This window comes from Styela clava, chromosome 3 (assembly GCF_964204865.1).
Source record: "Styela clava chromosome 3, kaStyClav1.hap1.2, whole genome shotgun sequence".
NCBI classification, from domain to species: Eukaryota; Metazoa; Chordata; class Ascidiacea; order Stolidobranchia; family Styelidae; genus Styela; species Styela clava.
The window spans coordinates 15,766,652-15,780,675 of record NC_135252.1 but is presented as its reverse complement, the minus strand read 5'-3'; the positions used below and the strand labels follow the sequence as shown (position 1 = coordinate 15,780,675).

General features: G+C 35.4%; 1 protein-coding gene across 1 annotated transcript; it reads right to left on the bottom strand.

Moving 5' to 3' along the window:
* Positions 1-102: 102 nt before the first annotated feature.
* Positions 103-8,889, bottom strand: LOC144420856 (uncharacterized). The gene is made up of 14 exons (XM_078110564.1): positions 8,777-8,889; positions 8,203-8,400; positions 7,733-7,906; positions 6,771-7,025; positions 6,515-6,702; positions 6,111-6,316; positions 5,899-6,022; positions 4,862-5,041; positions 4,455-4,490; positions 3,118-3,141; positions 2,919-2,942; positions 1,762-1,961; positions 1,065-1,221; positions 103-632 (listed from the first exon to the last, which is right to left on the bottom strand). The coding sequence occupies exons 1-14, from the start codon at positions 8,887-8,889 to the stop codon at positions 205-207; spliced, it is 2,307 nt and encodes a 768-aa protein (XP_077966690.1). The 3' UTR covers positions 103-204.
* Between the last annotated feature and the right edge of the window lie 5,135 nt (positions 8,890-14,024).

Below are 14,024 nucleotides of genomic sequence, written 5' to 3'. Positions count from 1 at the left end.
ACATGCGCTGTAAGTATTCTTCTCCTACTCAAATATTCTGGATGTAATACTACAAAAACATTGAATTGAATAAATTTATTGATTTATTACCAGGATCATTTGTGAAAACTTTAGAATCTAACTGATAGCTGTTTAAAACATAAAACATAAACAATAACGTTACTGATTAGCTTGTGAAATCGACAAAATGATAAGGAGAAGCTGTTACTTAGGAACAAATCGGTATCGCATTTTGAAACCACCAGCTCCCAAACTATCATCACTCGAAAATGCAATCGATATTTTCTTCTCCGATGTCGTTATTCTATCTGGCAGATTGTATCCACAGATTTGTTGCACATTCTTCCCATTTTTGATAACTAATTTATCGTGATTGCACTGATCTCCTGATCCCATTTCTATATCCATATCAATGATGGTTAAACGCAATTTGTGACTCGAATCTGTGTTGGCAAAATTCCATATGCAATATGCGTTGTCTGGATACATTTTTGGATACTTGGGAGATGTGATGATGCCTTCTTTGCTATTAGAAGATGAAATATCATCACCACAATTCTTCATAGATTGATGCAAAGCAAATTCAGAATCCTTCGGTGTAGCAATTGGTTGCAACGGACGATCTGGCTTGACTACAAAACAGTATTCAATTTATATAATATTGCAAATGGAGTGAGAAGGGAAAATATCCTAATTTAGTCTGACACAATATATATTTGTAAAATGTGTACAATCTTCAAATTGGCCGAAAAATGAGAGTGGTGCAATGGTCCGTTAACTACATTGACAAAATGCATATAATATAATAACTAAGAAACCATATCCATCATCCAAAGACAAATTCAAACACACAACACATTGTTTTCTTAATCAAATCGTGCTGAATAAATTATGGTTTGCGCACGTCATATATATTGACTGATTACTAGTTTCGACTTTTCCATAATTTATTAAGTGGCTTCGACGCGCATATGTCGTAGATTGAAATAGGCATGCAACTTAAATATACATGAACTAGTTTACATGAATCCAATAAAATAAATGGATGCTCATATCACACTTACATTGATTGTAAGAAATCACAATTCCTGGCCATCGATCATCTTTCGGATAAACTGTCAACAGAACAGTCGCTGTGTTATGCTGTATCGACACGGATTTCAACTGGGAGATTCCACCTTTATGTTCCAAAATAGTTTTGCCCTGGCTTGTGACGATTACCTGCACCAAATCATGTTGAAATCATTGATTTGGTATTGAATAGAAGCGGGGTGTGCTTGGGGGGAGTGGCGGGAACGTTCGTGATTCGAATTGAATCAAATTTAGTGTTATTGAAATAAGTTCCAATCGCATATTATTTTTTTGTTCCAATTATGTTTGGTAAACAGTGGCTCATAAAACACCGCGGCGAAAAAGTATATAATATTCCGACTAATGACTGTACTGATCTAAGATTCGATTGCAAAGATTGCAGCTTTGTGTGAAGCGCTAGAAACCTCTCTGCGCGGGAGGATTATTGACATACGCCGCCGCATGATTGTTCGACGCTCCGTGGTTCGATTAAGGCATTCTCCGCCACCCAAGTTCATATTTTTTGAACCATAAGTTGGTTAAACATTTCTTTTCTCATACCCGACCAGGGCTATGAAGAAGATTGTGTTCTGAAATATGATTAAATCGTCTTATCGGATTAGTTTTTCATTCGAACATCCGATTATGAGCAATTTCCGAGAAATAGCAATGGCTTATCTGCAGACATACGCGAATGAGATAGTAAAAGTAGTCACATAATTTACTTTGAGTAGTGTTAAGTGTCTTCGCTTTTATGTCCATCCAACTATTTTCTGTTAGTTCAATCTTCCATTCACATCGATATGGATTCTTTCTAATCTCATGCGGGAGTTGTATTGTGCCGCTTTCGTCGTCGAGTTTTCCACTACATTTATCCCAGATTTTTATGTCTGCAAACGATGATAAAATGTAACGAAGGGAGAAATAGGTTTAATAGGCAATCAAGAGATATCAGATATTAGCTTAAAAATTGGTTGAAAAAATTATAATCGAGACAGCACAAATTTTTAGCGCCTAAATTTTTAGAATGAATCTCACAACAATTGTTTGATTTACGCGCCTAATCACAAAAGTAATATTATTTGTGGTGGCTCAGGTATGAGTGCGTGCTTCGATCATTTTTACTAGAAAAAATGCCTGACCTTTTTTAATTAATGTCTTGGGTTGTTAAGTTTATTATAAGTTTTAAATCGATAATTACGCTCTTGTTCCACAGAACAATATGTGGACAGGTTGGTATAGGTACAAGTACATGTCATAAACAAATAAAGCAAGATAATCAATTTGAATCTATATATATACATTTAATAAAATCAATGCTCGTCTGAGATACACTATAAATGTTTAATAAAAATTGTTACAAATTGTGAATATTAAAAAATCAAAACGCAACTTTTAGAAAGCGCACTTTTTATTACTCGACGCAGGAGAAGATATAGCTTTTAACAATCTTTTTTGCGTACATATCTAATATTTTATAATTCTCAAATTGGTTGTCTATTATCAAGAACTGATTATTGAAACGTTCTTGATTTCATTAAATGAATAAAAATGTACTAATATTAGAGACTAAACGCACGTGAGAGAATAGGAGCATTAAACTCTGAAATATATAGAATACATGATCTCAGTATCAAACACATTATTCTAAAACTTCGTAAATTGCAAGGCACAAAGAGTAGTATAACAACGGGATCAAATCAAATATTGTGTATACCTACGATCGAAAAAAATCGTTCAAGCCCAATAGGAAAAAATTACTTCATTTATACATCCAACATTAGCTAACAAATGTATGTTTTGTGTCAAATAGATAGGAAAGTATTGGTATTAGATACCTAACTCACGTGGATGAGGTGGAGGAGGATCACCTGAAATATATAGAATAGATCATTTCAATACCAGGCACATTATCTTTAAACATGAACTTTATGACGTAAACTATAGTTAAGTCGCGTTGCGAGATTTTACGACATCGACACTTACAATTTTGAGTCGCATACTACTTACAGATAGAAAAGTATTGATATTAGATTCTAAACTCACGTGGAGGAAGTGGAAGAGTAAACCCTGAAATATATAGAATACATTAATACCAATCATATTATATTCAATTATGAACATATAAGGTAAGGAACATATAATGAGTCTCATCACTGTTCACAACCCAACCGTTCACCATTAACAGGATGTTATTCAACAAACCTGGTAAAAGTCTTTTCCAACCGGAACCTCCTGAAATACCTATATATATATATATATACATATATATCATTAATATACCTCATAATTACTTTTTTTTATTTCATTCAGAGCGTTTTCAATACTTGTTTAAGCCGAATTGTTCTGTTCATAACGGTAGCGTTACTTGCGTACCGTATTTAATATACGGAGTTTGTAGTACACCACAGAAAGTCTACTCGGAGTAATAAATTCTCGGGTTTTGCCATAGTTAATATTTATTGACAATTTTATAGCAAAAATAAATTCGTATGTTTTTTAAATAAGAGCCTTAGAACTCTTTCACAAGTAACCTAAAAAACCGTCGAGAAGTGGGATTCTACCGGAAACTCCCGAAACACACATAATTAAATGGTGAAATATCAAGAGTAATCGGAAATAAACAAAAGAGCAACAAAACGCAAAAATGTTGCTGAGCATAGCGTTCACAAAAAACAAATTGTCAGCCGTGACGTAGGCGGTCACGCCTGAGAAAGTTATAACTGTGTTCCCATCAATTAAAATAAAGCAGTGTAATTTTGGGTGTAATATTGGACCTCATTGATACTCACAAGGGAACTGGAAAATGAATTAAAGTACTAGTCTTCTGAATCATCTTACTTCTGAAGGTTTAAAATCGATTGTTCAACAAGTTACGAAGAGAATTCCATTTTCGCGGTGGTGTGCCAGAGTCAGTTTGCTCTTAGAAATTACCATCTACCCATTAGATTTTCTGCCAGCACTTATTTAAAATTGAACTGCTGCTGGCTGGCAATAGCTAATAAGTATATATTGGAGTTTGAACGGGAGAAATATTCTGTGCATTTATATCTAAGCGTTGTAGTACTTTTATTGGTCATAAGTATTCTATCAACTTCTTGTTAGTGCCTCGGTATTTTGGTTTGACCAATCATACATAATAAATATTAAATTTTTTTCTATTGGGAAAGGCTTCATTAAAACAATTGGATATATTTTTGTACTTGTCTGAGCGTGGCATCGAACCAGGTCTACTCGATGACCCACCTGTGGATAGTTAAACTAAAATTGAATGTTATACAACGAAAAAATTAATAAGTCGCTAAAAATGATACTTCACTACATTTTTATTTCGTAAGAGATAAGGAGTTTTATTTTTGTCAACAATATATTTTTGTACTTACCTAAGCGCTGCACAAAAGATCCACCTGAAGAGCTTCCTGTGAAGATTGTGAAAACAGAAACGACAGCAGAAATAAATATTATGCGAAGGTAAAATGGGAACGTGGCTAAGGAATTGAACATCTCGCTACAATTTTGTCTTGTACTGTAAAACAGGGGACAGGTGACAGATTTAAGCCAATTGCATTCACTAAAAAGGTTCATAATAGTAGCGAAACTTTACTTCTGTCAACTCGTGAGTGAGGTGGTGTATATATATCGCATTGTCAAATTGTTGTAGTACAGCACCAGTGAATCACTTCACAAAAATAAGAATCAGTGATTTTGTAACGTTACCTTTGACCTTTTCAACTTTTTAACATCAAAAACAACATGAGGCAAAGGCAAATTATTAAAGTACTGTACAAACCTATGATTCTTCTGGAAACGGTTTTGGCCGAGGAAGAGGCCCTTCCACTATCTGGTGAGCTGCTATCTCTTGCCGCTGACAAGATATAGGGACACCATATAGGAGGTCGTAGAAGCAGGTGTCCTCGAGGAATGACGTCACTTCGAAGATAACACGGAGGTATTGTTGGAAGTATTGTGACTGAAACAAGTAATTAGCGGTTGATCTTAATCTAGAAACTTGACACAACCTTTCATTAAACAAGTTCGTATGCCAAAATAAAATGAACTATTTACGTTATATATGTTTCCCCCCACTTTTGCCCCAGAAAAATTATCTCCATACTATTGCAAAGTGTTTGACGAATATTTTGAGGTTTTGCAAGGTGCCGCTTAAAAACTGTACATTTTTAAACACCATCATTTCTAATCAAACTAATAAACGAGAATATCGGTCAGAAACCGAAGACTTATCGATCGAAAGTTAGGGGACCCTCCAAAACAGCGCTCTTACTCCATAGTGACACCTTGTGTCCCATCACTAATTAATTAATAACTCGCTAATTATACGACATAATTCATCCAAAATCAATAGGCTTCCGGTACGACATATAATGAATGCACATGCAAAATCTGGAGCAGATTCAATCTTGCTTCCGTGAGATATCGCGTGCATCTAACAGACAAACAGACAAACAAATACCTATCAACATACTTACCGATTAAAATCGATAAGTAACAACCTGTCATTTAAATATACTGATAGCTGATCAAAATTTTGGATTAACTACTTAACCACTTGGAGCAAACATCCATCTTATATAATCTTGGCTAGTTATCAGGGAGACCGTCGACATGATTGCTATAGCCGCACTTTACCATATGATTGAATCATTTTTTGTTTACTTTTCTGGTATAAATATGGAACCTGTCTTTTGTTTCGTTGAATCATTTAAAGATGTCAATTATTTGAATCTAGCACACATTAAACTGCTATTGTGCAATGGTGGAGCAAAATATTTCAGTCATTTAGGCAAGTGAATATATCCCAATACTCACGCCTAGCAGGGGTTGTTGTTATTTCATCTTCAGGTAATGTAACCACCATCGATGTGAGAGGAGTCACGAAACTGTATTTCAGAGCTAATCGTAATGCGTCACTTGTAATTTGATAAACTTCCCTCTGTGTAGGTAGGTGAAAATAATGAGAGCATGGAATTTTAAATAGCCAAAAAGAGTGAAGAACACGAGTTTGAACAAGAATAACTCACTCGACTTGAGGATAAAGTTCTTTTTTCCAAAAGATCGCGTATTGTGAAATACGCCCATAAACGTTCTATAAAATCTTCAAATGCGCCAGTTTCTTTGTGCCAGTGTTGAAATGTTTTATCTAATTCTTTGCTTTTTACTTTATATTCTACTTCACCATCCTTAGATGTTCCTTTGATCGTTGATTTAACAACTTTCGTTTTGTCATCTGAACGATTTTTAACAAATGTTTATTATCAACTATATTTGCATTAATTATATATAGATATATTGTGTCTAGACAAAAATGCCAAAATAATATTATTACCTGCAAATATCGCTAGATAATGCAAGAAATGAACGAGAAAAAGCAGATAACCTCTCAGAAAATTGCATCGTCGTACTGGACTCGGTTACTGCAACTCACCGTCATTGGCTATTGCTCCAACAACAACAGCTTCAGATCCTCTGAAGAATTCGCTAAAATCTGTTTGACTGATGGTTGCCAAGTTCACACCTAAATAAGTCATTTTGACATTGAGCAAAAGTGGTGTCGCAACTTCTTGAAAAAATCCTTCCAATTGTAAGTCGGCGTCGGAATCTTCATAAATTTTTCTGCAAAATAGGAATAAATAAGTAAAATCTATTTGTTAGGTTGAAAAGATTTAATGTAGTTTTGATACCTGGCTATTCCGTCGTTTTCATTTGCCATTCGTTTTAAAAAGTCATGATCCAAATCATCGCCAAATCCAAGACAAAACAGAGAAAATCGTCCTGCAATTTTTTCTTTTATATTTTTTCGGATACTAGATGTTCTTGTAATTCCCGACGTCGGATTACCATCAGTTAAAAGAATTATCATTGCTGAAACTTCGTCATCGATCGTTACTCCAGAGAGTAATTCAGAAGCTGCTATTAAGGCACTGTTGATATCGGTCCTTGACAATAATAAAGGCGATTGAATACCATAGATTGTTCATGTAATACATAAGCAACAATATGTAAAGTCACGTGACTGAGAGCTCATACTCACCTCCTGCAGCACGAATACCGTTTACGTGTGCAATGGCGTTATTTAGATTCGCTTTAGTTACGTCAACTAAACCGGCCTTGGTGTCCGACCATATAGTTAGGCTGCTCGCGAATGACACAATGTTGAATCTGTGAAAATGTACCGCGCCAGTTAGGTGCTAGTAGCTAAGATGTCATTGCCATTTAGAATTGACGATAACATGATACAGCAGTATTAATGTAAAAACATTCCCGTTCAAAACGTTGATACCTGCTAAACAGTTATGATTGGTAGAAATTCTACTTGAAAATACTCATCACTCCCATAACATATAGTGTCAATCAGTCTACACATCTTCACCTGCGCAGTTTGGTGTGATCAATACCAACCTGCCCCATGGAAATTCCTGAATATTATCATTAAACGCATGTTTGACATTCTAGATAAGGTAATATATTATGTCTGATTAAAATTACGCGATTTTAGGTCATCTTGAAATCCACAAACATAGTTGAATTTTTGTTCTTACTGGTCGGAGTCTCTGAGTTCTTTTATGACCGATACAAATGCATCTTTGGTTTGCGAGATTTTTTTCCAGGACATCGATCCACTTCTATCAATCACAAAAACAACTTTCTTGGGTAAAACTGGAAGATCTTCTGGCGAAAAAAAAAGAAAAAGTATCCGTTTCTTGTTTGAATTTCTCCACCTAAATCTTCCCGAGTAACGTCATAATTTACAGTAAATTTTTGTTCATCTTCAGGTAAAGTTATAAGACGACGCATTTCGGTTGGTGTTGGCTTGAATCTAGATTGAAAAAAATAATAATAAGAACTTGTGTACAAACAGTTTTAAATCGTTGTACTCGACTGTTTTTCAAATCAATGTGTATTTTTAGACGTTCGTGAATATGTCCGTTTCATACGTTTGGTGATCTAAAATAGTTACAATGACTGCTTAGACAGGAAAATCTGACGATGTATGTATGACATATGAAAACTCTTTATAGACTTATGTTCCCACTTATTTCTCATTGAACTAACATTAGGTATTATTTGTCGTATTTCTCATTCTAAGTATGATTATTTGACAAAAATACTAACGTGACTTTAGCCTGGTATTTGCTTCTTCTGACATCAGTATTGACTTGTAGTATACCGTCTGAATCTCGTCCTCTCAGACCCTTGTCTCTGGCTCCACTACCCTCACCAGCATATGTAGTAGATATCGATGTAATTCCGGATCTTTCCGTTATGAATATATCAATCACAAAATGATCAAAAATGGGAGAGTATTTAAAACTTACTCCATGTTCAACATCTTCCTCACATTAACCCCCATCTTTATATATACAAATAATTTCCACCCTAGTCTTAGTGAAAGGAACTTCTCTTAAATCAGGTCGGTTGTATAATGACGTATTTGAAATGTAGTAAATAGATTGGTGGGCAATAATTCAATGTATAAAAATAGACCTATAGATCGTTTATATAAATTGTTGTTCATTATGTTGATGTTGTGACATTTGTCTTTCACTTTTTTCTACTGAACTATTTGCTTTCCATATTTTCGGTGGTTAAAGTTGAAAGTGTCTCCCAGAACGCTTTTACTTATATATCTTGTTTGTTTTCGTTTTTTTGTAAGAAAATTTGCGCAAACAAGTTCACGCGAACTCACAAAACATAAGCAAATGAGGGTATTTTCACAGCATTCCCACTCCACCCTCCACGTTTACCAGTAACTGGTGAGTGACTGCTTTGAAAATCAAAAGACACCGGCAATTTTTTCATCTATGTGTTGCACAATACTGCCTTGCTCTTCATTGCCGTGGCCTTTGCCATTGATGTGATATAGCTAACTTTCAACTTTGAGTTTTTTCTTAATTTCAACGTTAGAAATTACCTCTCTCAGGTTCACCATAATTGTATGATCATATTGCCCTAGCCTCCGCTTCAATAGTTGCTGATAAACAAGATGAAATTCCACACTTGATTGAGCAGGCACATTGGCAGTAACATCAAAGGTCTGAGTCTCCCGAACATCCGCAACAACCAGACCCGCAGTGTTACCCTAAAAATAGACACTTGATAATTAAATATACAAAGCAGACAATTTTTCTATTTTTCATCCAGTCTTGTCCTAAGAACATAAAGATTTAGATCTCAAAATAATTTTAAAAAGATTGTTTCAAACGAAATAATAGTCTGCTCATGTAGGCCGCGAGCCGAGGCCATTTATCTCTCAGTTTCGTAGCGCACATGAGGTAACTACCTGAAAATGATTTTAAAATGTTCCTTAGAAATTTAGTAACAAATATCGCCTTGTTCCCACTTCCAAAAGTTGCACGTTTTACGGAAAAGACGTTTTTACTACAATAAATATGTGTTACCGCCTGTCCTATATCCTCTGTTTTCGGTATCATGGGCCAATGAACGCAGATATTCTGCATGACGTAACAATCAAATTGGTCAGCTGTAGGTGGATCCCCCATGGTCGGATGGATATCAGATGTACTACTGCTCGCTTTTGCGTTGAGTAGCCTTTCCACAGTCTTTTTCAGTTATTGGACACGTTTAGTGGCCATAACGATCGTTTCAAAATTTTGTTGTTTTCGTTATTGTTGTTATTTGTCTCCGTCTCCATTTTTAAAAAATCGCTTTTCTCTTCGAATACTGGACCAATTGCTTTGATATTTTCAGTGGTTGAAGATAAAATTTTTCTCCAGAAGGCCATTATTTTTTTTTTCGCTATGACGTCATCAAAATTATTGCCACTGAGTGGCGCTACGTGTCCATATATTTGAGCATAGCTCTCTTGTTATTAATTGAGTTATTCTAAGAAGGTGGTAGAAAAGTATGAGTAGGATATTAAATACTTGTATATCCTTACCTTAAATAGCAGTTTTAGGTGAGCACTGGCTCATAAGACGTTGTAAAATAGGTACGATAACTCCAAGGAAGGCTAGACCTAGAATAATATGCCACAAACAACGATATTTTCTGACTTGCATGAAAGGTTTATGAATAATTTAATAACAATTCTTGACTATTCAGCAGACTTATACTACTATATATGCCATGGCATATTTGGAAATATAAATTAATGGCTGTTTCTGTAATGCACGGTTGTGTGAAAGAGAGGAAAACAATCAATTTTACCGATGTCGGTTGGTCTAAATCTAAATTCATAGAGTCGACAAGAACCTGGGAAGCAATGATGAGTAATGCCGCAGTGGAAAGAAAAGTAGCACTGGAAGCGATTGAGAGGTGAGAAATCAAGTTGTAGACAGACAGTTGATGTTTTAAAATATAGTCCATAGGGCATTTCAGATTGTGATATATCGAAATTCAGTGTAGATATAGTCTAGTACCGGCATGCAAACACTGCAGGACTCTAGTAATGCAATGAGCATGTATACGCTCATTGAGTACATCAGATAAAATGCATTATGAATTAGTCAGTATTTAGTGGTATTTTTACACTCTTGCTATTCCAAATATGATTTTCTTCCTCATATTAGATACTGCACTACAAAAGAAAACGGCAATGTTCCACCAATTCAACCTAACGCAGGCTCTAATCCCTGCTGCTATCAGTGCTATAAAATGGATCGAACAAGAAGTCTTGAAGCGTAAAGGTATATGAAAATCATAACAGTTGCAAACAGCTTAGATGGGCTATTCATAATGAAATACTTTCTCGCTTTTCTGCAATTGGAACTGCCCATCAAACCGATGTTGGAGACTTCATTGAGTTTTTCAATTCATTTTTTTTTTTAAATATGAAGATCTTTTGAGGTTAACGAGGCATTAATAAATAAAGCTGGGGAATTTGTTTGTTCACTGTATGGAGAGGATATGAAGAATGTAAATGATACCAGGCACGTCTTTTTATCACTGGCATATGGATTATACTCATCCACCCAACAATGATTCACTGAAGAAGCATGTGGGGCAAGAAGCAAGCAAGCTGATGGAAAATTACCTGGCAGGACTTCATCATTGTTGCCTAGAACCAAGGCCAATTATTCTCCCACCTATCGGCCATAAATGTGTTCTTGATAAGGGTGTTTTGCGGGTTAAATTGATGGATCTACTTCAAGCCCCCAAATCAGTTCTTGAGTTGGCAAACTGCAAGTGTTGGCAATAGTCAAAATAATATAAGCCGTGTAATATAAGCCGTGTGTGCCGAAAGCAACCTAAATTGCACAGATTTTTGTTTTTGTATTGACTCCAAAAACCACAGTACACTTATAGAGGAAAAGTCGATTTTCGAGATAGTGGATTTCGGGAACAATTCAGAAGAAAGTGGATTAGATATTGAAGTTGATTTAATAAATACTATTTATTTTTTTTTCGGACATCCGTTAGTGTCGTAGTCCTGTTTCTAGAAATAATATTCCCTTTGTTCAAATACATAACCACATAAACTAAAAAAAGACTAATTGTAATATTTCTGTTCACTATGTTATGTACATATTGAACATTCATTTAATTTTCTTGACTTTTCCTGTAAATTTCTAAGTGAAAAATAACTGATTTAGTTGTGTTTTTTGTGCTCACGATGTTAATTTGTGACTTCATTGCTTAAAAATAAATACGTTTGATAGCTTCTATAAAATGAATGCAACTTCTTATGCTGTTCTTGTTGTAAACTGCTTGTGGTTATTACATAAAATTTATTCGCTAATCTGAATCAGCGTTGTTGGTGCCCCTGCTTGAAGACCTTTCGAGGTCCTTCGCAAATCCTGTCACACAATTAAAATATTTTTTGTTGTTGGTTACACGTATGCCATATTTTTCGTAATCTACCTAATAAATTATGATTGACTGAGGAAGTCTGATTTTAGTCAGGCAAGACGTTACAGAAATACATTGTGTTAGTGTGCTGTAGGGCTCTTGAATTGCATAGTTCTTATGCTGCGTTGTTGTAAACCTATGGTTATTGAATTCCCGGGAACCTTATATCCAATTTCGCATCAGGATTGTGGAACAAGCTGTAATGCGTTCAGTATGTTCATTCTCATACAAAACTAAAGAATTGATTTAGTTACCAGATGTGCGCTACGAAACTCATTTTCTAGGCGTTTTTCAAGGCCTCGTCTCATGCCCATATCCGTGGTAAGGATGTACAAGGGTTTAGTAACTTACTTGTACTTTTTAACAACGTCTAAACATAACTTAACTAATAATAACTAAACAGGGCTATGGAAAGGCTGCCCCACTCAACGCAAGATCGAGCAGTAATAACTAAGATTCATCCGCTCGCTAACAGCTGATTCGATGCAATTGTTACGTCATGCAGAAGTCACTGTTCATTGCCGGAAATGTAGAGAATATAGGACAGATCGTAGCCAGTGTTCCCTCTAAAGTGTGCGCGTGTGCGCGCGCACACAGCTTTCAGAGGCTGCGCACACGCATAGATTTACTGCGCACAGACGTATTTCGATGTAATGTAATAATGTTCTCGGTTGGCAGGTTGAGAAAGTTTGTTGTTGGCCCACTCATTACCCGGTTAGAACGCCAAAATTTCTTCATTGGTTTTTGCACAATTATTAGTCATTTCCAAAAAAGTGCGTACACACCAAAATTTCTGCGCACACATACTACAAAAAATTAGAGGGAACATTGATCGTTGCACATATTTCTAGTAGTAAAAGCGTCTTTTCCATAAAACGTGCAACTTTTGGAAGTGGGAACAAGGCAATATTTGTTACTAAATTTTTAGGGAACATTTTAAAATCATTTTTAGTTAGTTACCTGATGTGCGCTACGAAACTCACTTTCTAGGCGTTTTTCAGGGCCTCGGCTCGCGGCCTACGTTCGTGTGAGTCTTTGGAAAGAGGCGCAGGTATTAAATGAGTTCTAACTAATAGAGTAGACGATGTTCAATAATAAAACACGAGAGTGATTCAGGTTTCCCATCCCCAAATAGAGTATAGAAAACATCTCACCTTTTCGACGGCGCGATCGTACTGCTCTTTTGCCTCTTTCTTATATATTAGATCTAGCTAATATATACTCGCATGTCAAAGGCTTCAACTTAAAAAACAGAACTCGCCCGAGGCGCACCAGATCATCTAAACAAGTTTATATCGAAATCGTAACGTTTTTTAAAATATTGAAATTTTAAGATAAAATTAGGTAACTTTCAAAGATTCTCATTTAACTGATATGCAATATCAATATAAATATATGTAACGTGCTTTTTTCGTGATTCTCCCATAGATAGGAAAAATTTTGACTGATTTACGTTGTTTCTTGCACGCTCCATGCTTTATCAATTCAATCGTGAGTTTATTGAACGGCGCTCCCATGTGGGAGTTTCAATATAAAACAAATATTGCAATTCCTAGTCAGATTACGTTTTAAAAATATTTATTTGATAGTTCATAAAGGCGGCAAAATGAAGTAGAAATGATGCTGTTTAAAAACTAATTTGAACTAGTCTTCGAATTGGCCACAATTCGGAATTGTAAATATAATCTCAATTTTCTGGGATACCCGTTTATCCATTTGTATGTGCATCGGTTTTATTCCGTGTCTTAAAAAGCATAAACAAAAAATAATCTGGACTTCCAAGGGTGAACAAGTAAACTTTTCAAGAGCTTGCCAGATGGAGCCAGTAATTTTGCATCGAAATTCAAAAGCCACAATTCCAAACATCGGTCCATCATCACGTTTCAAATCGTGTATGTAAAAGAAACAAAATACGAAACTTTTGCGGTACGACGATAGGAAAATCACAATTTATGAGAATTCAAACGCATGATGGAATGATTAAAATAATTTTTTATAGTATAAATATACATTTTCGTCAGTTCACTCAGTGCAATATTTGTTATTTTTTTTCGCGACCTGCTATATAGTAAAGTGAAGCAACCCCCCGATTTCACTCCGTCAGTATTTAATTTTAACAAACTTGC

Excerpts from the sequence above, each read along its gene's own strand:
- LOC144420856 (XM_078110564.1), bottom strand. The coding sequence starts at position 8,889 with ATGAAAAAATTGCCGGTGTCTTTTGATTTTCAAAGCAGTCACTCACCA. Across the intron at positions 7,026-7,732 it reads TTCCAGTTTTACCCAAGAAA|GACCGATATCAACAGTGCCT; the intron begins GTTGTTTTTGTG and ends ATTATTGTCAAG. Across the intron at positions 2,943-3,117 it reads TACTCTTCCACTTCCTCCAC|GTGATCCTCCTCCACCTCAT; the intron begins GTGAGTTTAGAA and ends TATATATTTCAG.